Source organism: Balaenoptera musculus, chromosome 1 (genome assembly GCF_009873245.2).
Source record: "Balaenoptera musculus isolate JJ_BM4_2016_0621 chromosome 1, mBalMus1.pri.v3, whole genome shotgun sequence".
In the NCBI taxonomy this organism is placed as follows: domain Eukaryota; kingdom Metazoa; phylum Chordata; class Mammalia; order Artiodactyla; family Balaenopteridae; genus Balaenoptera; species Balaenoptera musculus.
Genome location: NC_045785.1, coordinates 146,518,170 through 146,543,362, shown reverse-complemented (window position 1 = coordinate 146,543,362; position 25,193 = coordinate 146,518,170). Strand labels below are relative to the sequence as shown.

Genomic DNA, 25,193 nt, shown 5'->3' with positions numbered 1-25,193 from the left:
TCGCAGCAGGAACTGCAAACTCTTCTGACAGACGTTTAGTTCAGCCCCAGGTTTCCTTTGTTTGGGTTACATGCCTCACCTTTGGAGTTGGTGTCTTAGAGGGAAGTTTAGAGCCATTGCTAAACTGTTAGTTATAGCATTTCCACACACCAGCTCTTGCTTCTTCTTTCAGAGACAGCGAGCTCACCCAGAGGAATTAGAGGGTACCTGCCCTTGGGCCTGAAGAGTGGGTTATATCGACAATAACATGGAGAGAAACTGCCCCAACCTGTCGCATGAGTTAAGAGTCTGTGCGGGAGCACTGGTCACCCCTGCAGGGGAACAAAGTGGTGCTTTCCAGCGTGCTCGGCCTCCCATTCTTCCTTTCTCCTCCAGGTTTCAGGGCTGTGAGGGTGAGGCGGTTGCTGCGTCTTGCCTGAACATAACTGGGGACACAAGTGGCTCCTCCTCTCTCAAATGTGATACCAGGTGGTAGTGGGGGGGAGGCGAGGGGGCCTAGCACTGGGACACTATAAAAGAACACTTTCCCTGCCCTGGGATGCATTTTTCTGGGCCCCAGGGGGAAAGGAGCATGTTTTTGCCATTGCTCCTAATGAGAGAGGAAGGGAGGTTCTGTGCCCCACGGGCCGAGAGAGAAGTTAGCTCTATAATGAAAGTAGAAGAAAACCTTTGATCCTTTCTCAAGAGGGCGCTGTTGACATTTTGGGCAGGACGGTTCTATCCCACACATTGCAGTATGTTTATAATCCCTGGCCCATCAAATGCCACAGTTACCTCCTGGCAATTGTGTTGTCCTTGGGACAACGAAAAATGTCCAGCAAATTTCCAAACATCCCCTGGGGTACAGTGCCACTCCCAGTTTTTTTTTTGCTGCCAGAATATTGGATGGCCACAGACTCATCTATCCTCTGGGAAGAGACCATGACCAGACCAGGGCTCCTTTTTATCCTCATGTAGTCATGTTAATGAGAATGAAAATCTGTTTACTAATCAGTGCCTTATCTGATCAAGTTGGCGGTATGAAAATACCTGATGGCTCTTCATTGCACAATGATTTTTTTTTTTTTCTCCCTATTTGGTTTACAATTCCTCAACCTTTCAAGCACCTGAGCCATGAGGATGGGTGACTAACATGTGGGGCTTAATCCTGCACATGAACAACCTGCATCCTAGATGTGAAGGACCACAGGAGTGATGACAGTAATTGCAATAGGACTTCAGAAGAGACAGTGCAAAAGATACAAAGTATTTAAAGTGGGAATTTTGGCCCTGTGGCCCTAGGGGCTCAGAAGGTCATATTTATTGACAGAGTTGGCTGGGCCAAGGGATCTTCCAGCCTTGCCCAAATGGCATTTTTTTTCTCCTGGGAACCCTGAATTTGGTGCTTACCTCTAGAGTTCCTGTAAACCAGTGACTAAGGCCAGATGGTTCCCAAGATAGAAAGAAATCCCTGATGTCAAATCTGTCACCTTCTACAATGAGGCGAGGGAACCCAAAGAGGAAAGACGAGTTGCAGCCAAGACTTCCATCCCCTTTGCTATTAATTATTACCCTCCTGTGGATTATCCAGACAGGTCCTCTTTTTCCTTCCTTCTGGCCCATCATTCTGCCTTCCCACTGATTCACAATGAAGAGACACAATGTTCTGTCAAGTTTGCTGCGTGTTGGCAAGGCTAATTTTGTCAGTTCAGAGGATGGGGCTATTAGTTAAAATTAGGTTTTTGGATTTTCTTTATCATCATCTATTTTGTCTTCCACCCACTCACCCCGGGGTCGGGGGCAGATAATCAAGAATTGCCTATGAGCATCTTGATTTCTCCTTAAGTCTTTCTAGCCTATTGATTCCAACAGCCTGTGCCTTTAACATTCTTGCTAATATTTTTAAAAAATGAATTAACTATTTCTAAAGATTGACTTGTAGTCGGTCATTTCAAATTTTAGATCTTCCCTCCTGTCTCTGAGATCAGAGGCTCCTTTGTATTTGCTCTTATTCTGACTTCTGTTTTTCCTGAGCAGAAATAGGAATTTATTGAGTCATGTAGCTGAGAGAGATACTGGGGTAATCAGAGAATCAAAGGAAGAGCAGTAGGAACCAGGGCCTCAGGTTCTGGAGAGAGGATCCCCATGCTTCCAGCCCTCACTCTCCCCTGCATCTCTTCCCTTGCTCTGTCTCTTTCCCCCCAGCTTTGCCTCCCCCTGTAGCCCGGCCCTCACCCTGTACCAGGTAACCCGGCACCACAGCCCCGCTTAGCAACCCAAGGCAAGCAGTGTTTTCCTCTCTCCTTATCTCTGTGTTGATTATTTAATAATTGTAATCATTTCCCACAAAAGGAGAACCACTTTGAGCTTTAACCAAGCAATGTGCGCTCTCTGTAATTGACATTAAAAAGGAAAAGATCAATGGGGTCTTTGAACTCCCCTAACAGGATATAAGGTTAGGGAAGACTGATAGGGTTTGAACAGAAGTTCCTCACATTCCTTAGAAATCAAATGTGTTATCAGTGACCCCTGTACCTGGAGAGAATTATTTGGGCACATTTATGTCAATTACAACAGTTCATATTTTCTTGATTTATCATTGTGGATTTTTCCCCCTATCCCCCTGCTTCCTCTCACCCCACCTCCTGAGTCACTGCTAATTGAGTCAGTAACACTCAGAAAGTATCTTCCTCTGCTGGAAAATGCAGAAACTGGCAGATTAATGTCTCCTTATTCTCAGAGGTGAAGAGTGCTGAATTTCAATCCTGCTTCATCCCTATTTCTCTTTCATTACCAGTTTTTATGCTGTGTAGTTATCTCTTATCTGGTCTTGTTTGGCAGCATCCCCTGTGCATGCTTGTGGCCTCTCAGAGGAGGGGGAGAGACTAGAGGTCACCTTGTCTAGTGGCCTCTAACCAGGGGCATGTCAGCATCACTTGAGAGCTTTCCAGAACAACCGTGTGCAGGCAGACAACTTAGTCACTGCCTGCTACACACAGCTTATCCATGAGAAAGCCACACTCTCACATATGGTGGCAGTAAAACCCATGCTCCAAAATGATGCTGGAGGAGACAGCCATGGATGGGAAGCTATAGGGTAGCAGGTATATCTGAGCCTACAGACCAGACCTGAGACTGGCAGGGGAGAAACGGGGAGGGGATCAGGAATTCATTTCTCTAGGCTTTCAGAGGACACTGACCAAGGCTTACAGAGTGGCCACAGATGATCCAGAGTAGGGTCACCAGGAATAAGTAAATCTCCTATTTGAGACTCACCCTCTAGCTTAGTCCTTTTTGCCTGTTAATTCAGAATTCTGTTTGTAACTGGAGCACAGCTGAAATCAAGATTCAAGTGACCCCAAGAGATGTGCAGGCTTTAGGAAGATATTCAGGAATGATCTCTAGAACCTCTGCTCTCTCTCTCTTCTATGTCTTTGTTTTTTTGTTTAAATCTTTAAAATTATTTATTTATTTATTTATTTATTTATTTATTTGGCTGCGTCGGGTCTTTCTGCGGCACGCGGGATCTTTTCATTGCAGCCCGCGGGCTCTCTAGTTGCAGCGCACGGGCTTAGTTGCCCCGCAGCATCTGAGATCTTAGTTCCCCGACCAGGAATCGAACCCGTGTCCTCTGCATTGGAAGGCGGATTCTTAACCACTGGACCACCAGGGAAATCCCTCTTTTCTGTGTCTTTGGATTAGGCTGAGGTATTTGTCAGAAACCCTGGGTTGAGCCATAGCTTGTTCTCATTCTGAATCTGCAGTCCCGAAGGACATTCCCTGTGCACGTACTGATGGGGCACACACACTCCAGACACAGCATTGTGATCTCACTCAGTAGGGCACCAGAATGATCAATGCTGAGAAATAAACACTTTGTTTAATTTATGAAATCCCTGAGAAAATATTAAAAGGGGAGGAAAAGTGCAGTGAAGACCTTGGATGGACGAGCAGAATTTTTTATCATCATTACTGGAAAACATCTCTCCAGTTCCTGCATATTTCAGGCGCTGTGATAAGCTGACCTTCTCTGATGCTGCTACAAGTTCACTCTCGGTGGGGCATGTACCCTGAGCTCTGATTCCAGGAAGGGGGTTGGCTTGTACTGATTCTCCTGAACCCTTTTAATGGGATTCCTTCTAATAGTGGGTCAGATTTATGGGGGTGCTTCCCAGGGTCAAGATAACTGGCCCAGAAGATTGCCCTGAGCTTGACCTCATTACATAGAGTTGTGCTTGTTATCAAGGAGAGGCATCTAAACAGTTCTTGGACGTGTAGATTTATGTGCAGAAAGCGTGTGGAGACTTTTCAGCTAGATCCTAACTAGGTTCGGTGCTTGTGTTACACATGTCAGAGGGAAGCCCATTTTGGCAGTAGGAAATAGCAACTTGGGAGCGTGTCACTTCGTTCCTTAGACCAGAATGAGCATCTTGCAGGAATAGAAGTTTTGAGAGCTGTTTAAATATCAACCTACCTCAGGCTCTGCAGGGAGGCATCCTGAGCTGGTAACAGAGAGAGGCTGCGTGAAGTCTCAGCCCGATTTTTTCCACCCTTGTGATGAGATGCCTTCTACCTTTTCCCCATAGGCCCAGTTCCTCTCCCCACAAGCTCGCCGTCGATTCCATGCTGCCCTTGCATCTTGTTCCACCTCCATGCTGATCCTGTCCAACCTGGTGTTTCTTGGGGGCAATCAAGTCGGGAAAATCTACTGGAATAGGATCTTCATACAAGGTAAGTTGCTGTTTTCAGACAATTTCTTGTTTTCCGCATTTGTGCAGCTGGTATCACGTATGTGACGGCGGGGAGGCATTCCTTGCTCTATGCATGGTGTGTGACCTATAAAAATACCAGCCAGGAGCAAAGTCCTGTGTTTAGCTGTGGTTTTAACTGTTCCCTATTTTGATGTACATTTTATCTGCCGTGTGTGATACCCATCATCAAAGTGTACTATCCCAAATCTCCCGAACTCTCTCATTCCCTTCTACTAAGTTACCTCTCCAATTTTTGGATTTTTCCTAATCTTCCCTGCTATCTTTAGATCAGCCTTCACTATACTGTAGAGTCTTACCTTGTTCCACTTACTACTCTGAATGTCCTACCAGGAGAATGTTCTAGAAGCCCCATTGTGCTGCTGCTATGGGCATGGTGCCTGGTTTGCCACACCTCTTTGTTGTGGATGGTTTTTTCTGAACACTGGCTTGCCAGCATCAGCAACCAACCTGATGTTTAATGTACATGTGTTTAATGTCATGTATGTCTCCATGTCCACAGCAAAGTCACACCTGCAGCAGGTAAAATTGCATTAGTAATTGCACTGCATTAATAATTGGTCATCATTTATTTATGGGCATCATTTCCTTTGGGCTAGAACTGAGAGTTACATCACGTCCTAAGAGTATTGGGAGAATGGGAGCTACTCACAGAGCACATTATTCAGCCAGTTCACTGTGTGTTCAGAGCCAAGGTCCCCTGTTCCGTTTCCCTGACCAGTGACCTGGTTTTGTGTTTTTGGTTTCGGAAGTTTTGCCAAGTGGTAATGGTCATGGCTAAGCTGTTACCTCTACAGCTGGGTCCCCGACAAGCCAGCGATGCTTTGGCTGCAGCCCTTTTAACAACAGAAATAACCCCAACACAGCTGCATGATCCCAGGGTGCCAGGTCATGAATCTAAACTGTGGCAGGCTTAGGCGAGCCAGGCTCAAAGGGACCATGAGAGAGCTCTGTTCTGCTTTCATCTTGTCACTACAGTACCCCTTTGATCTTGCTTTCTGAGAAATGTTTTAGCTGACAGTTCCTGAAAAGACCAGGTACTTTTTTAAGTGGAAGCTGCCCTTTAATAAAGATGGGAGGTGGACTGTCTTGGTGGCGCAGTGTTTAAGAATCTGCCTGCCAATGCAGGAGACACGGGTTCGAGCCCTGGTCCAGGAAGATCCCACATGCCGCGGAGCAACTAAGCCCGGGTGCCACAACTACTGAGCCTGCGCTCTAGGGCCCGTGAGCCACAGCTACTGAGCCCACGCACCACAACTACTTAAGCCCATGCGCCTAGAGCCCCTGCTCCGCAACAAGAGAAACCACCACAATGAGAAGCCTGTCAACACAACTAGAGAAAGCCCGCACACAGCAACGAAGACCCAACGCAGCCAAAAATAAATAAATAAATTAGTTAATTAAAAAAAAAAAATCCACCTGCCAGGGCAGGGCACACGGGTTCGAGCCCTGGTCCGGGAAAATCCCACATGCCGCAGAGCAACTAAGCCTGTGCGCCGCAACTACTGAGCCCATGCACCACAACTACTGAAGCCCATGCACCTAGAGCCCCTGCTCCGCAACAAGAGAAGCCACCGCAATGAGAAGCCCGCACACCGCAACGAAGAGTAGCCCCCGCTCGCTGCAAGTAGAGAAAGCCCACGCACAGCCAAAAAAAAAAAAAAAAAGATGGGAGGTAATGGGGTGCAGAGGACCTAAAGATAAAAGAATCCTCCTTGAAGTGGGCAACACAATGTCAACCTTTCTTGCCTCCTCCCACCATGCCTAGCACAGTGCAAAGAACATGATGACTCTGGAAAATGCTGACTTGGGCTTTGCTGGTCACATGAGCAAGAAGACTCTAATCTTTGCTTCAGTAAATAACCACAGCGGGTGTTTGCTACTTGTAAGGCGCTGAGAAGACAAGGGTGGAGAAAGAAGCACAAATGTGGGAGCCAGACATGCAAACGTGTCAATAGAGTCAGATAATTGCTGTGCCAAAGGCATACGGGATTGCTGGACGTCACAGCGTGGAGGGCTGGCCTTCCCGTGGAAGTTGAATTTCACAGAGGAGGCGACATCTGAATTGGAGCTTTGAGCAAGAAGGAGGAACTTGCTAGATGAAGAAGGCAGGTGCATGGGGGTATTGAACACTAGTGGCTACGTCAGACCATCCCAAACTCTCAGCAGTTTTTCCCCGTAGAAGTGTATTCCTCTCACAGTTCAGTGAAGGTCCAGTGTTTTTTTTCTAAGCAGTGATTCCAGGACCTAGACTGTTTCTGTTTTGATTCTTCACCTTGTCCCGGCATTACGGAGGAGAAGAGAACACAGGGACAGGTTCACCAGGTACTAAACACCCCCGCCAGAAGTGACACTCGATGTTTCTGCCCACATTCCCTTGGCCAGAACCAGTCATGTCAGAACCCTAAATGCAGTTCAGAGAGATGTGGGGAAGCACACAGGTACCGTAGGCTATGGCACGGCAGGACAGGGCACATGAGGCAACCGGCTGGAGGCACCCAAGAGGCAGTTAAAAATGTGACCTGGCGTTGGGGAGGAGGATGGGACAGAATGACTGCGAGACAGGGCATGGAGGTGGTGGGTGAGGCCGTGGGAGTGGATACAGTTCGCCGAGCAGCATGCACAGAGTGGGAAGAGACAGGTGGGAGGTAAAACCTGGCGATGCTGGCATTTAAAGGGGCAGAGGAAAGATAGCAGCTGTAAGATGTTCTTTCTGCTTCTCAAAGACATGAAGGTCAAAGTGTGATTTGCCCTGTACCCGGTGGAGCTAACATCAGGCACACGGGGGAGTGGGGATTGGGGCTCTGAAATATCTGGTCTGCTTCTGCTGTGTGGGTCCTATTATGATCTACAACTGGATACACCTGTGTCCTCCTTGGAGCCAGGTGCTGGAGTCCCGAGCGAATGATTCTCTGAACATGGAGGGCTCTGGAATCGTTTCTCTCTGGGTTCTGAGGCCAGGGAAGCTCAGCTTAGAAGGCATTTTCTATGTCAGAGATTATTCACATCAGCCTGGTCCCATCTCAGCTGGTCTGTCCCATGGGTGCCCTCAGTCAGGGAAGGTTTCCTGGGGTTTTGGTGGTTACCTCGTTTGTTCCCCACTGCAGGTCTTTTATCCCTGAGTGATTGAATTTAGATATCTCTTGGAGGAAAGTGAACCAGATGGTGCCAAATCCACCATCCTTGAGAACTCTAGATTTCTTTTCATAACGAATTTGATTGACCTGATAGAAGATTAATATGAATATTCATGTTTTGGTACAAAAAAGTATTATTGAGTTTATAGGATGCTTCCTCAGACGCGGCTGGGGGTGTCATATTAATTAGCTTTCTAAAATAAAAAAAATCTGAATTCTGAAAATCGTCTGGCTCCAAAGGTTTCAGATAAGGGACTGTTGTGCTGTACCTCTAGCTGCTGATGGATGAGCCAGGACTTAGACATCCTGCTTGTCTCTGGCCTCTTCCTTCGGCCACGTGATCAGGACCTGTTTTTCCAAGACCCATCTCTACCCATGGAGGAAAATGCGATGGAGTGAGCCAGGAGGTCTGACTGGGGGGAACGGAGAGCGGTTAAGCTCAGTCTCTAGATTTCCAGGTTTCATGGGAAGGTAACTCTTCCTCCAAGGGTAACCACCCTTGTCCCTTTGTGCCTTGATGGGCTGGGACTTGCAGTGACAGAGAGGAGCTGGTAGCACCACAGACTTCCAAGGTGTCCAAGGAGGACAGGGATTATGGAGGAGATTACCAGTGCCCCACAGAGAATGGGATGTGGATACACACAGGCCTTAAAGGACAGCCTCATTAATCCTTAGGGAGCCTTTTCCCGGTATCACTGGTGTCTCTAGAAGTGTCTCATGATTAGCCTGGAGGAGTTGCCTTGTCTCCCTGACTCCAGTTCACTGCTTTAGACATGGATTTGTTTGCTTTAAGCTACAAAGCTTGTTTTAGTAAATATCTCAATATTTACCTTATGTAAATATCTCTATCCTGGTCTCAAAGGGGTTGGTGATGTGAGGCTGTAAAACCAGATCCTTCCCTTTCTGCTGTGCACTCTGCCTAGCTGTCCAGAAAAGTGGACAATGCCAGCCACAGGATGGAAATGCTGAGTGGCTTTCTGGGGGTCTGGTACATGTCACACAGTGTTATCTCTGCTGCAGAGATTGGAAAAGTAATGTTCAGTTAATTCAGGGGAGAATAAAGAATCTTTGCCTTTAAAAAAAATCCCCCAACTTTTACTATTGAAATTTACTTCAAGCAGCTTGAGGAGTGTGACTGTTTAAGCCTATTATATATGAATTTAAAGGAACTTAGCTGGGTCTAGGGATCTGAGAAGGCTGTGGCTGGGGATTTGGTCCCTAAGCCTGCTCTAAGAGGGACCCTGCTGTGTCATGCTTTGCAGAGGCAAACACAGGTTGCTTCTTACATAACTCTGTGGCTCTGAAAAGGATTTGTTGTTGGAAGGAGCTTTCTCATGTCTGCCTTAAAATCTCGACATTGAAGTATAAGTTAATTTCTTGAACAAGCAGTTGATGACTGCTCTGTAACTCAAAAATATCAATGCATTATAACTCCAAATCTCCAAATCTGTGTCTCAAGCATCCTTGCAGTGCTCTGTCGTCCTGGGACAGTGGGGAGAAAAGGCAGTCAGTGGGGATGGGTATGCACTGGGAATATATCTGGCCTTGAGGGGGCTGAGAGCTTTGTAGTGTTGTTTGGGTGCAGGGTCGTGTTCCTTCTGAAAAATCCATCTGGTCAACAGAAAGCATGGATTTTGTCAAAAAGGAACCTAATCATTTCCTAAGTGGTAGAGCCCCAGATCCTGCATCTGTCGGAGGTGGTAGAGACATGGTATCCATCAACCATTCTCCTGCCTGACTCCTCATCTCTCTTACACACACACACACACACACACACACACACACACACACACACACACGTGTTTGTTTTCCCTTCTTCTTGTTGCCTGATCTAGGTTGGCAAACTCCATCTCAACACTGAGCTCCTGACCCTGTGTCAAGGCGAGGAGAATTGGGTTGTTTTCCCACCAGATTGCAATGAGAGAGGAGCTAGCAATTTTCTTATGCAGGTCAGAACCTTTACACTCCCCGTATTTGCTTGCTATCTCTAGCTGAGAAAGGAGACAGTATATTTTCTCCCTGATTACTAGCTTAACCAGGCGGTTCAGTCATCTCCTGACTCAGATGGCTCTGGACAGGCATTTTATTTAAAGCTGAATTGGGGTGTTGCACTGGAAATTCCTAAAGGCTGTGGTTAAATAGAAACTCATTCCCCTCACATCTCATTACATTCTTGGGACTAAAATTTCATCTTTGATGAGGGAAGACAGAAGGCAGATGTCAGTGTCTCAGGCACCTTCTTTGTGATTACTTATTTCACCCTCTTCACTAGCCCTTACCTTGCAATGGAGTTTTCATTGCTCTGATTGATTCTGCTTCTGCCCCACTGGATCCTCTGCAAGTTCTAGAAGAATTTGAGGAGCAGGAGCTTCCCACCCATTGTATTGGTGGTGAAGTTGATACGTAGATATAGGTGAAGTAATTTATCTATGGTTGCACATTGGTCCACATTACACACCATTACAGACCATTCTTGGAATCTGAATTTCAAGACTTTCAGATGCCTTGGTTTCTTCTTTAGTCTGTGCCACATGGTCACCCAGATGTCGTGGGCATCAGTTTTCCTAAAAGTATTTCAGCACAAGTCACTAGGCATAGGACGTGAGAAACAGAGAGTGGGAGTTCTTCTCCAGAAGTGTGCCTGGGGTTATGTTAAAGCTGAGAGAATTTCTAAAATATCTAGAAAGGAGTTTGAATCATCGTGCATTTAAGTCCTGCTTTCTGTGAGGTTGTGTGAAACTTTTTGCTGTTAACTAGGAGTTTTTGCAAATTCATTTGAAAAGAGTTTTATGGAATTTGGGAACATTTTAAAGTGTCTTTAAATAGAATATCAAGTAAAGAATAGTATGGTTAGACACAGTTCATCGAATAAAAAGAAAATAATTTTGATTTTTACTGATTCGAAGTCTCTACCTCTCATTGGCCCCCAATCATATATATGCAGTGTGATATTCAAAAGCATATTACAATCAAATCATTATATTGTACACCTTAAACTAATACAATATTACATGTCAATTATAGCTCCATAATTATATGTTAGTTATTTCTCAATAGGAAAAAAAAGCATGTTACAAATTAAAATCAAACCAAAATAATTTAAAAAATTTAAATAAGTTCCCTTTATCCTCTAATTAAACCTGATATGTGTTCAATATATAAGAGGCTATCTGTAGCAGGATTCCCAAGTCTGTACTCTAAGGTTCAAACCAGGAAATCACGTGGGATTTCTGAAATGAACACACATCCTGGAATTTATACTATTAATTTATTTGACTGCTTATCACAGTTGTTATTATATTACCAGTGGGTGCAGAAATAGCTCAGCACCAGCCATGCCAGTGAATGCCAGCTGACAGTGAAAGGGGAGTGCCCTGGCTGTCTGAAATGTTTATCACACGCGCTGGAGACCCTTTTCACCAAACGTTCTCCTCAGGTCATTACTGAACATTTTTTTAAAGTGTTAAAAGTTAACAATATTTAATTTGGAATTCAGTAACATTTTTGTAACAGAAGGGAAAATCTAGCAAGAGTCATCATTCTCAGGTGTCTCAGCTTTGCGAGCAGATTCTTTTGTGCAGTAGACCCCATCCTTGAGTTTGTTTCTGTTTACCAGCGCACCGGGCAGTGACCACTTTCTTTATGCTGCCACTCGCATTAGTTTCCTGTGGCCACTGTAACAAATTATTATGAACTTAATGACTTCAAAGGGCACAATTTTATCTCTTACTGTTCTGGAGGTCAGAAGTCTGCAATCAGTCTCGCTGGGCTAAACTCAAGATGTTGGCAAGACTGGTTCCTTCTGGAAACTCTAGGGGAGAATTTGTTTCTTTGCCTTTTCCAGCTTCTGGAGGCCAGCTACATCCCTTGGCTCATGGCTTAACTTCTTCCTCTTCAAAGCCAGCAGTGTAGCATCTTTCTTTTTTAATTTTATTTTTTATTTGAGTATAATTGCTTTACAATGTTGTGTTAGTTTCTGCTGTACAACGAAGTGAATCAGCTATACATATACATATATCCCCTCCCTCTGGGACCTCCCTCCCCCCGCCCCATCGCACCCATCTAGGTCATCACAAAGCACCAAGCTGAGCTCCCTGTGCTATACAGCACGTTCCCACTAGCTATCTATTTTACACATGGTAGTGTATATATGTACTGACACATAATCTCCCAATTCGTCCCACTCTCCCCTTCCCGCCCCAGTGTCCACGTGTTCATTCTCTACGTCTGTGTCTCTATTCCTGCCCTGGAAATAGGTTCATCTGTACCATTTTTCTAGATTCCACATATGTGCGTTAATATACAATATTTGTTTTTCTCTTTCTGACTTACTTCACTCTGTATGACAGTCTCTAGGTCCATCCACATATCTACAAATGACCCAATTTCGTTTCTTTTTATGGCTGAGTAATATTCCATTGTATATATGTACCACGTCTTCTTTATCCATTCGTCTGCTGATGGGCATTTAGGTTGTTTCCATGTCCCGGCTATTGTAAAATCTCCTCCTCTCTGTCCTGTTTTTCTGCTCCCATCATCGCATTGCCCACTTTCTAACTCCTCCTGTGTCTCTCCTATAAGGACCCTTATGATTATTGAGCTCACCTGGATAATCCAGGATAATCTTCCCATTTCAAGATCTTTAACTTGATCACACCTGCAAAGTCACTGCAAAGCCAGGTAAGCTAACTTGCATGAGTTCCAGGGATTAGGACACGGCCATCCTTGGAGGAGCCATTATTTAGCCCGCCACGGCACGATTGAGTAACACTTGCTATTACACAGAACATCCACCACTGGATGTGGCACCACTGTGCCACTGCAATAGCTTCTTTCTCAAGAAATTTGATTATAAAATAGCAATTTGGACATACTGCTAGTCTTATTAAAATAAGAATCTGTCTGTGAAAAGAAATGATGCTTAATTTCACAGAAGTACACATGTGAGATTTGTTGTCTTGAGGGTATTTAGAGAGCAGTCTAGGGAAAAGCTGCAGTTTTGCTTGTTCAACACTTGCTCCGCATTCTTTGGTAACAAATCTCTGTTACCCAACTCTCAGTCTATGTCATACTGAGATCTAGGGGTCAACATGTGAGCAGGACTGGCCCGTCAGTATGGTCCGTCTCCCCACGTGGTGCAATTCCAGAGTTTTTGTTGGAACTGTCAGGGAGGAGAAGCTCTCTTTTGTTGCAGAGGTGTCAGAATATTGGGCTGGAGCTGCTGGCAGCCCTCTTGCTGTCACCAGTGGAGAGCCAAGTAGACAGGGAAGCCGACTCTGAGGAAAGCAGAACTGCATGTTGGAAACTGTATTTTGGAGGTAGTATTTTGAGACAACCCACTGCAACATATTCTTTTTTGAAAAAATTTTATTGGAGTATATTTGATTTACAATGTTGTGTTAGTTTCAGGTGTACAGCAAAGTGATTCAGTTATACATATTTTTTCAGATTTTTTTTCCCACATAGGTTATTGCAGAATATTCAGTAGAGTTCCCTGTGCTATACAGTAGGTCCTTGTTGGTTATCTGTTTTATATATAGTAGCATGTGTATGTTAATCCCAAGCTCCTGATTTCCAGGAGATCTTGAAGCCAACATATACGTGTACTTTTCAATAATAGGAGCCTCTGTTCTTTACTCAGTTCACATAATTCTCCAGGGCTCTCTTGTGTTTCTGCATGTCTTTTGAGCACATATACTGACTGCTTTTGTTCCAGGCTGTCTTTCCAAGAATATTTGTATAGCAAACATCTTTGGAAGATGGAGATAGTGTCTTTCTCCAAAGTAGAGGGTATTTGATTACTGTCCAGTATAATAAAAATAATCTCTCTCTCTGGGGCAAAGGTCAGGCAGGCTTACCGCCCGTTATAAAATATTTAGATTCCTGTGTCTGGGGCTTATCTCCTATAACATAACCACTGCATGTGCAGGCGTCACCTGGCCCTCTTCACATCGCATTGTGGGATCTGGGGCTCAGGGAGACGGCACAAATGCTCTGGCTACTTTTATTGCTATGAGCGAGAAAGTCCTTCGTCTCTGACCTAAGAGTCTCATGTCTTCTGCCAGCATCCATGAAACTGTGTCAGGCTAATTTGTTGCTTGCAAGTAGAGTTAAATCTCAGATCCTTCACTTATTGACAATCCAGTTTGGTTAGGTTTCTGTAACTTGTAACCAAAAGCATATGATTAATGTAGATTAATGAGATAATGTAGGTGGAATACACCACTGTTACAGGTCCTTAAGGGAAGGATATTTGGGGAGATTCTTTTATACTGAATCATTTTTTTGGTATAATTTTTTTTGGCTTATGTGCCTCCTAATAGAGTAACTTTGAGAAATTATGTACCCGGTTCTGTGTTTTAAAGTAGGCATCTAATTTCTTGTATTATAAATTTAAATAATTATGAAAGACCTAATTTTTGCCATATTATAAATATTGACATTTAAAAGATAAACCAACACCTCTAAATAATATAAATTATAAATAACTTAGTGGTTTGATATCCACCATCATCCTTTAAAAATATAAATGAGCAAGATCTTCTTTCACAGTAACATTTCCTTGATTTCATATTTCTGTTTCATTGCTCCCGCAGAATTTTGTCTTGTCTCAAAGTTATGTCCTTTATCTACTATCATACTTCTCTGTAGCATTGGGTTTTTTTGTTTTGTTTTTCTACCACTGTAAGGCTAGAAGTGTAATCATTTTTCTCCTGGGTTGGGTTATCATTACAGTTCTTATTAGTGCATAACTCCTCTTAAAGATGATACCGTTTGATACATAATTATTAAACATAAAAAGTAAAATTTCTCCTGAAATGGATGGAGTAGGAATTTATGGTTATTTGGTTAAAGGAATTATCTAATTGTCCCTTTATGTTGTTCCTCTGTTGTAAAGCTTTTTATTGAAATATAACATAGCCTAGTAAAGTGCACGTATCATAAGAATTTTCTCTAGACAAACACACATGTATAACCAGCACCTAGAGGCTCCTTCTCATGACCCCTACCAGTTACTACCTGCCCTATTCTGACATCTAAATGCATAGCTTTCTGTGAGGAGCTTGTTTGTTTAATGCACACACAAACACACACACACACACATACATATTATGTGATTCTATAAAGAGAGAGAGAATCACATAATATGTATTCTTTTGTGTCTGGCTTATTTTGCTCAATATCGTATTGGGAGATTCATTCATATTTTTGAGTGTTGTTATAGATTTTTCCTGCTTATCACTACTATAAAGTATTTCATTGTGTGAACATGCCACAGTTTATCCATTCTAACGTTGATGAACATAATAGCTGTGAGCTCCTATGGGCTGTCATGTATATGACCCATGGTGAAGCTCTGTATGCATTTTTGTTGGGTTTATACCTGGGAAGGGATTGCTGTGTCACTGGGTGTACATATATTCAGCTTTCATAGCCACTGTCAAATAGTTTCTCAAAGTGTTGTACTGATTCCCTTGAGGTTTTTACATACTGGAGCAATAATCTGAGATAAGAAGGATGGGGAGGAAGTTTGCTTTTTTTGTTTTTAAAGTGAGATGAAGGATATTTTATGAGAAGAGAAGGGGAAAGGAGAAACTTAGCCTTAGGTTAATTTTTAGGATCTGGAAATCCATTCTTCTAAAGTTTTCCATGTTGTTTATACTTTGGAAAGTCCTGCTGAATACACCTCGTGGTATGCATAACCCAGTTTGAAGACTACTGCTCTACTGGGGAGAGAAGGTCACTCTGTCCTTTGAGTCCCACCTCACCATCTTTATTCTAGCCCAAAGGAAAAGAAGTGTTAATTTGGACTGGACAGTGGTTGAGGTTAGCATGTATCAGTTAGCCACTGCTACATAACAAACCACCCCAAAACTTAATGGCTTAAAAGAATAAGCATTTATATAACTCATGGGTCTCTCTGTCAACTGGGGTCTGGCTGGTCTAGGACGGCTGCATGCATCCATCTATGGGTCAGCTGTGGTTGGGTTGGATTTGCTGATCTTAGCTGGGCTGTCACATTTCTAGGGCCTTGACTAGGATGAATTGGCTGAGTCAGGTCTGCTCCATGTTGATTTCTTATCCTTCAGCAGACCTGTCCAGGCTTGTTCATATGGCAGTCATAGTGGTTCAAGAGAGAGGGCAGAAAGTATGCAAGGCTTTTCAGGCTCAGAACTGGCACATAATCAGTCTTGTTGCATCCTTTTGGCCAAAGCATGTGATATACTAGCCCAAATTCAAAGAGAGGGGAAATAGATTCCATCTCCTGATAGGAAGAGCTACGAAATCATATTGCAAAGGGTGCTGATACGAGTAGGAGTGAAGGAGTGTGACTGACCATTTTTTGCAGTCTACCTCACTTGACACAAGAGTGTGGTCGTTTAGACGATCCCATGAATTTGGTCCCAGTTTGCCGTCTCTCCCTTGACCTCTTCTTCCCAGATTCCCTCCCTCTTCTCCCTGCAGAGAGTTTCTCTGCCTCCCGTGTGGTAACTCAGACCCTTTGTTTTGGTTGGGGAAAGCCAGGAGCAAGCCTGGGGGCTAAGGCCTTGGCCAGCTCTGCATCTTTCTGTGAAATAATCACTAACACTCTGTGTGTGTGTGTGTGTGTGTGTGTGTGTGTGAGAGAGAGAGATCCATATTGTTAAAATCTGGGACATTGAGACATTCAGGCTGATCTCACTTAAAGGAGCTTCTCTGTGGTCCAGCCTGGCCACGTGGAGTCCGCATAGGGTGTGGGACCAGAGCCCAAGTATTCCTTTCCTTTGCACAGATTTCTAGGCTACCTGGCATTCAGATTTTCCTGAGTCCTCTGACTCAATATAATTTAATGCCACTTAGTAGCATCCATTGTTACTATTTTAACTCTTCATTGTTGGTTAAGTAATTTCCAGGTCACTAGTTCAGTTGATCTTCTCAACAACCCCCTGTGAGACAGTTAGGCAGACATCATCACAGTATTACTAATAACACTGAGGCTCAGAGAGGTCAGGAAACTTGGTTATTGTTACACAGCTAGGAAGCAGAGGAACCAGGTGAGTTAGAAGCCCTTTGACGCCAAATCCCATAGCTTTGTATTATACTACACTGACCTCTCTGCTCTGTGAGAACTAAACCATGCAGGTGACCACAGTTTTCATCACAGAACATGCCTGAGTGTCATTGTTGGAGACAAAGTCTAGGGTGCCTGGTTTGTTGTTCTGTTTCTGGTAGTTATCAGTAGGGGGTTGGGGCTAGGTGACAGAGATCAGACCTAGAGTTTCTGGAGCTGATAGGCCAGACCGTGGCCACTAGCTGGATTGGCTGCTCGCTGGTCTTCGTCTCTCTACAACTATAGCAGTACCCACTTATCCTCGGTTTCACTTTCCTCAGTTTCAATTACCCTTTGTCAACTGCAGTCTGAAAATATTAACTGGAAAATTCCAGAAATAAACAATCCTTAAGTTTTAAATTGCATGCTATTCTGAGTAGTGTGGTGAAATCTCGTGCTGTCCTGCTCCAACCCGCCTGGGACATGAATCATCCCTTTGTGCAGTTGTCCTGCCTATTAATCACTTAGTATGCGTCTTGGTCATCAGGTTAGCTGTCACGGTATCCCGGTGCTTGTGTTCAAGTAACCCTTATTTTACTTAATACTGGCCCCAAAGCACAGGAGTAGTGGTGCCGGTAATATAGATATGCCAAGGAGAAACCATGAAGTGCGTCCTTGAAGTGAAAAGGTGAAAGTTCTTGACTTAATAGGGAAAGAAAAAAAAATCGTATGCTGAGGTACTCAGATCTACAGTAAGAATGAATCTTCTATACATGAAATTATGAAGAAGGAAAAAGAAGTTCATGCTAGTTTTGCTGTTATACCTCAAATTGCAAAAGTTATGGCCATGGTGCATTACAGATACTTAGTTAAGATGGGAAAAGCATTAAATTTGTATGGTAAGATATTTTGAGAGAGAGAGAGAGAGAGAGAGACCATATTCACTTTTATTGTTATTATGTAACTTTATTACATAAAGTTATTATGTAACTTTTATTACAGTATATTGTTATAATTGTTCTATTTTATTATCAGTTATTGTTGTTCATCTCTTACTGTGCCTACTTTGTAAATTAAACTTTATCATAGGTGTGTATGTATAGGAAAAAAAACAGTATATATAGGGTTCAGTACTATCCGCAGTTTCACGCATCCACCAGGGTCTTGGAACATATCTCCCGCAGACAAGGAGGGACTGCTGTAGTTTTATCCTAATCTTGCTCAGTTGGTGGAGGACTGGCTCACCCGACGAACCAGGCCTCAGGGTGTTGGTTTTGCCTCTTGTAGGCTTACTCGGGCATTGCATTAGCTTGCTCTCTTGTTTCTCATCACCCTTGCTCAGACCAAGAAAGCAGCGTAAGGAGAAAATGGTTTTGTATGGGTATGCTATCTGAATTACCAAAGAAACGAAACGATCTCAGGAATGGCTATTGTAAGCGCCGAAGGCCTGTGATTGTGATATGTTATGTTGTGCAGTGCTGGAAATGCAGCAGAAGGCAGCAGCATGGGCTGCTTGGGGTTCTTTTCTTTGCAGTAAAGATCAGGAGCTGGAATCCAGGGGAATGTTCCCTTGCCTCAGGAATTCTGTCGGGCACTGTGGTCACCTCTCTGGAGTGTAATTAAGGCAGTCAAGTATTTCTGTGAATATTCAGTAAATGAGAATGAAAACTATGGAGAAAAACCTTTCATTGTCTTGAAATAAAGATAGAGAAAAAGAAGAATCCTGTTTTGGGAGCACCTGTTTGGTTCCACACAGGATTGTTTGGGAGGTTAGAGCTTCATGCTGACAGGCATTTGAGCCTCATCTGGACCATTTTACTCTGCACTGACCCTGCGATTGATTCTTGTAGCCTGCCAGCTGCCCCCGGTCATATTACCTGCTGTTGTGGAGTTTTCTTTACTCAGAAAATGCTCTACTCAGAGAGGAGGGCATGGCAAAGGAGGTGCTATGGATTGAATTGTGTCGCCAAAAAGATATGTGGAAGTCCTCATCCCAGTATCTCAAAATGTAACCTTATAGGGTCTTTACAGAGGGACTCAAGTCAAGATGAGACCATTAGGGTGAGCCCTAATCCATATGACTCGTGTCCTTATCAAAAGGGGAAATTTGGACAGACAGACGTACACAGAAGTAGGATAATGTGAAGTCACAAGGAAAAGATGACCATGTGAAGACAGAGGGAGAGATTGGACTTGAGCTGCCACATGCCACGGAAGGCCTGGGACCACCAGCAGCTGCAAGAGGCAAGGAAGGAACCTCCCCTAGAGGCTCAGAGGGACCATGGCTCTGCCGACTGCTTAACTTCAGACTTCTAGCCTCCAGAACTGTGAGACCATAAATTTCTGTTGTTTTAAGTCATTCCGTTTGTGGTACTTTGTTTCAGGAGCCCTAGGAAGCTCGTACAGGTTGTGTGGTGTGGGAAGGTGGGTGGAGGGGTCTGATGCAGTACTGAGTTGGGCGGGGAGCGACTCCTTCCCCACTATAAGAAATGCAGTACAGAGCATGAGTCCAGAGCTGGACGGTCAGAAATACACTCTTCAAGTGTTGAGATCCACACCTTAGACTTTGCTCTCTGGGCGTGGGCCTCAGGACAGGCATCCCAAAGGTGTGAAATGAGGGTGGGAGCAGTCACACGCCAGCAACAACAATGTCACATGGCAAATGTAGTCACTCAGAGTAGGGTATTCTGGGCCAGAAGCCCAGTGGTGACAGCCCAGTGAAGGTGAGAAGCAAGGAAAGCTGACCTCCTAGTTCCTGGAGAAATCTCGTCTTTCATGGGTGATCCCTGTCAGGTTAAAGAGTGGTGATGGTTGGTGAAGATGGGCAGGCAGAGGCGGGGACCCACAGTGACCATCCAGGGATGCTCTAACTAGCTGGTTTTATTTATTTTATTTATTTATTTTGGCCGCGCCATGTGGGATCTTAGTTCCCCAACCAGGAATCGAACCCGCATCCCCTGCATTGGAAGCATGGAGCCTTGACCACTGGACTGCCAGGGAAATCCCAAATCAGCTGATTTTCAAACAAAGCCAAACTTCCAACTACCACCTGCCTTAACGTTTGTCTCTTGCTCGTGTGACCTTCTCTAACCATGACATTGATTATACAGGAAGCAGCAGATAGAAATAGCTGGTCTGGAGGTATACGTCACCCTACGTCAGGCTTCCAAGGCGGGCAGGCAGGGCCGATGCTCCATTCAGGAGCTGCCCAGCATCCAGCCAGCCCGAGGCTTGAAGCCTCTGTCCCCTGGTGGGGGACAGAGCATGCCCGCGGCAGCATGCCCGTGGCGCCTCTCTGCTCCCCTCTGTTCTCCTCTGGGTATTGTCACACTCCAGCTGCTGCCAGCTCTTGCCCGGAGAAGGAGGCAGCTGCTAATTTTAGCCCTATTTAGGTCTCTAGGCAGCACATCTCCGGACTTTTCTTTATTTTTCTGGTGACATTTTCATGTGACCTTGGGGGGAAAAAACTGAGAAGATTCACCTGCTGTCAGGAAAATAAAAGGGGAAATCTGATATCTTGTTTTAAATGGTGATTGTATTCCTTTGCTGTTAGAAGACTTCCAGGGGCCAGGGATATGTACCAAAGGGAGTTACCTATAACCTCTGGCTTTTAGGGGGAGAAGAAAACAGGTACCTGAGGGTTGAGCCAGGGGATATAACACTCTGCCCAGGAAGATGTCTCTGGGCTGTTTGGAGGAGGCCAGGCCACCCAGTTTATGACACGGGAACATGGGATTTTGCTTGATAAACCTGATTTCCCTTTCCCCAATTGTTTGTCTGCACATTGGGTAACAATGCGAGTGGGTCCAATTGAGAGTGGGTCCACTCTCATTTGTCTTGGTTCCAAGTTGAGTTTCCTATGTGAGAAGGTTTTTGACAACATTTGTAATAAGGGACAAGAAGGGACCATTTGCATTCTGAGGGCTGTCAATCACGAAGATGTCAGATAACATAATGAGTGCTGTTATTTGGCTGACTTTCAGATGACAGATAGACAAATGATGGTCACACAGACCTGTCGTGGGAGCCATGCCTTTCCTCGGAAAGTCATTGTTTTTTTAACAAAACTAAAAGAAAACAGATAACTTATAATAAAATTGTTTCTGCTCCTGTTTTATCATTCTATTTGTGTCCACAGTTACCTGTCACTTACTTTTCTCATTTTTGAAGCTTGCCTCTTGGATTACTTTTCTCACTATGGCTGCCTCAGCAAGATTGCTGGAAGGTTGGGTCATACTTTTTGCCTTGCTGTAAAGAATTGCTACCATAGGGAGGATTTTACTAAACGAAGCAAAAGTACACAGTAAGAAAATAAGAAATGTGGGAAGTGTCTCTGCCTATTTGATTCAGGAAAAAGAGGTACAGTGCTCAGATGAGTCTGGCTGAGGCTAAGATCTTTCTTTACAGAGAAAATTGCTTAAAGGAGAGGGCCGTCCCATATTCCTCCTGGTCATTGTGCTAGGTGCTTGGGAGACAGTGATAATCAAATACGGCAAAGTGTGCCACAGTGCTTCGGGACATAGTGTTTTGGGGACAGAGAGGTGAATGGTTGACTTTATCTTCTGGGTGAGAAATTCACCATGGAGGAGGTGACCTCAGAGCTGGGCTTAAAGGATGTTTAAGTAGCAGACCTAGGGGATGGGCACAGCTTGCACAAAGGCGTGGAGGCATAAAATTGTACATTCAGGAAACTGCAAGCATCTTCGGATCAGAGCAGGAGAAGATGTGAAGTATGATGTCAGGGAGTAGGCTGGTTGCACCAGGGGACACCAAAAAGGTAACTTGAAGACAAGATAACGAAGGCCATACATGCCATGCCATGGAGCATGGACTTCAACCTTAATAGGCTGAAATAGGGGTGGGTCACAGGAAGACTTTTGCGAGGGAGTGGCACAAATCTCATTTTTGAAAGATCCACGTAGAGGTAATGTGGAGGCTGATTTGGAGGAAAGCAGTACTAGGAACAGGAAGGCCAGTCAGGAAGGCTATGTGAGGAATGACAAGGGCTTCTGGGTGTCAAAGACAGGAAAGATGGAAGAAGGAATCTTCAGAATTCTCCCACAGAAGATTTTAGGGAATTGCTTAAGTCTTCGTATTTGTACAGTTTAATGGTTTTGGCACCTGAGACAGGGACAAAAATACTTGAGGTTTATCCACTGTTTTTGTAGCTCACATAGATTAATTTCTGAATTTTGGAGAAAGAATGGCCAGTACAGATTTCTCCTCGGTTTCCTTACCTTTGCTCCTGAAATAATATTGGTAATATTATTATATTATATTATTATATTCTACTCTCATGGCCTCTTTTTCTTCTATCAAAAATAGTTTGGTGGATATCCACATACAAAAGAATGAAGTTAGACCTTTACCTCATACCATATACAAAAGTTAACTCAGAATGCATCAAAGACCTAAGTGTAAGAACTAAAACTATAAAGCTCTTGGAAGAAAGTAGAGGGGTAAATCCTTGTGACCTTAGATTAGCCAATAGTTTCTTATATATGACACCAAAAACACAAGCAACAGAAGAAAAAATGGATCAATTGGACATCATCAAAAGTAAACATTTTTGTGATGGAAAGGACATCAAGAAAGTGAAAATGCAACCAGAGTACAGGAAAAATTTGCAACCCATATATCTGATAAAGAATTTGTATCTATATAAGGAATTATTACAACTCAATTATAGAATAACACATAACTCAATTTAAAATTGACAAAGGTGAATAGACATTTATCCGAAGAAGATATACAAATACCCAACAAACACACGACAAGATATTCAACATCATTAACCACTAGGAAAATGCAAATTAAAACCACAGTGAGATACCCCTAAGATGGCTATAATAACAAATAAACAAACAAAAAATGGAAAATAAGTGTTGGAGAGGATATAGAAATATTTGAACCCTCATACACTGCCTGTGGGAATGTAAAGTAGAAAACAGACACTTTGGAATATAGTCTGGCAGTTCTTCAAAAAGTTAAACATAAATATAGGGACTTCCCTGGCGGTCCAGTGGTTAAGACTCCACGCTTCCACTGCAGGGGGCGCAGGTTTGATCTCTGGCCGGGGAACTAAGATTCTGCATGCCGCGCAGTGCGGCCAAAAAATAAAAAATAAATAAATAAGTAACGTAAAATAAACAGGACTTAAAAAAAAAGTTAAGCATAGCGTTACCATATGACTCAGCAATTTTACTCCTAGGTATATACCCACACAAAAACTTCGTACATGAATGTTCATAGCAACATTATTGATAATAGACAAAAAAGTGAAAACAGCCCATATGTCTATCAGTTGAAGAATAGATAAATAAGAAGTGGTATATCCATACAATGGAATATTATCCAGCAATTAAAAGGAATGAAGTACTGATTCATGCTACAACATAGATGAATCTTGAAAACTTTACTGTAAGTGAAAGAAGCCAGTCATTAAGGGCCACATATTGTATGATTCCATTTATATGAAATGTCCAGAATAAGCAAATCTATGGAGACAAAAAGTCTGTTAGGTTGCCTAGGGCTGGGAGGGATGGGGGTTTGGAGGGTGATGGCTAATGTGCAGGGGTTCCTTTTCTGGGGTGATAAAATGTTCTATAATTGATTGTGGTGATGGCTGCACTCCTCTGTGAGTATGTGAAAAGCCATTGAATTATATACACTTTACATGGGTGAATTGTATGGTATTTTAATTACATCTCAATAAATCTGTTAAAAATAGTTTAGGGATAAAAGATAATTGATCTGACATGGTTCTCTTATATTTTCTTACAGCCATCTGTCCATCCCTCTTTCCATCCACCCATCTATCTATCATCTACCCATCCATCCATCCACCCTTTCTTTATCAGTCCATGCGTTTATCCATTTACCTTGTCTTCCATCCTCTTATCCCATCCTATCTCATTTTCTCCTTCCTTGCTCACTCTATAAATCCAAAAAAAAAAAAAAAAAAGATTTATTGGTTATCTGCTAAAGTCTAGGAACGATTCTAGTCCCTGACTTTCATCATGTTAGTTTGACATTTCTGGTGTCCTTATGCTTTGCAACTGCCTAGCATAAGGTGACTTTTCCAAGCTCTCCAGAGGAAATGCTCTTTATCAATCCATCTGGTAAACAGATGGATGCATACAAGTGGGGAGATTGATACGTAGTCAGGGGCATGCTGAAATGGCAGGAACGTCTCACTTCTGGTCACGTCTCACTTCTGATGAGTCCTCAGAATGGTGTGTAGGAAATTTTCTGGTTTTGTTTATTTGCTGTGACAACTCAGTGTTAAATATGTATGACATTCTCTCCTGCCTCCTGCCTGTGGCTCAGTGCAGGTTTGATGCCTGGTTGCTGCATTTCTCATTATGAACACAGTGTTGAGTGATTTCAAGGTTGACCTGGTCTAACACAGCTTCCTTAACGAGATTGCTCCCCTTTGTGTCATCACTAATCAGTATGTTGTCAGCCGTTCTCTTGACCAACCTCCAGGACAGCTGTTTCATAACTTTATTGCCCATCAGAAGCACCTGACAAGCTTATTTAAAATGCGTAACCCTGAGATTCTCTAAGAGATTCTGATTCGGTAGGTCTAGGATAGCACCCCAACTCTGTATTTTAATGAACACTCTTAATTGAAATGCTCTCTGTGTCACCCTTGAGACCTTTGGTCGCATAATTTGGTCTGTTAATGCAAGCATTAGTTAACAATATGGGAAATTTCTAGTTTCCCTTCTGGTGTCCTTCTCTTCAAGCGTGGAAGAGTTGCTTTATGGCTAAGAAGGAGCAAGCATTATTCTGTGTGTGAACCTCTCCCACTGAGTTTAGTGGGTAGAATTTATAATGAGCTTTGAGGTTCTGGAAGGAGATAAGAACCCTACAACCCAGCACTTCTAGGAAGCATCCATATATCCAATGATGTGGATAATCCAAACAAACTTATTCAAATAATCAGCATCTACTTTTATTTTTTATAAGATTTATTGATTTAGTTAGTTTCTTTGGTTTGTTTTGGCCACGCTGCACGGCATGGCATGTGGGATCTTAGTTCACCAACCAGGGATCGAACCCCTGCAGTGTAAACACGGAGTCTTAACCACTGGACCGCCAGGGAAGTCCAGCATCTGTGTTTAGAGGCATATTTTTAGATAACAGATTTTTGTGCCCTCTTCAATTTACTTGATAGAAAAAACAAACTCAAAATTTAGGAGACAGGATGGAGGGGCCTTAGGAAGAGAATGAACCAGGGTCAGGGGGAGTGGAAAGGGGGCAGTGTTAGCT

At 43.5% G+C, this 25,193-nt stretch overlaps 1 protein-coding gene across 4 annotated transcripts in view; it reads left to right on the top strand.

The window, feature by feature from the left end:
• HHAT (hedgehog acyltransferase) overlaps positions 1-25,193 on the top strand; it is a 358,064-nt gene that overhangs the window by 298,963 nt on the left and 33,908 nt on the right. For all 4 annotated transcript variants that reach the window (XM_036874689.1, XM_036874661.1, XM_036874679.1 and 1 more), the window contains one exon: positions 4,566-4,710. In XM_036874689.1, coding sequence (XP_036730584.1) covers positions 4,566-4,710 — 145 coding nt within the window. The remainder of the gene's footprint in view (positions 1-4,565; positions 4,711-25,193) is intronic.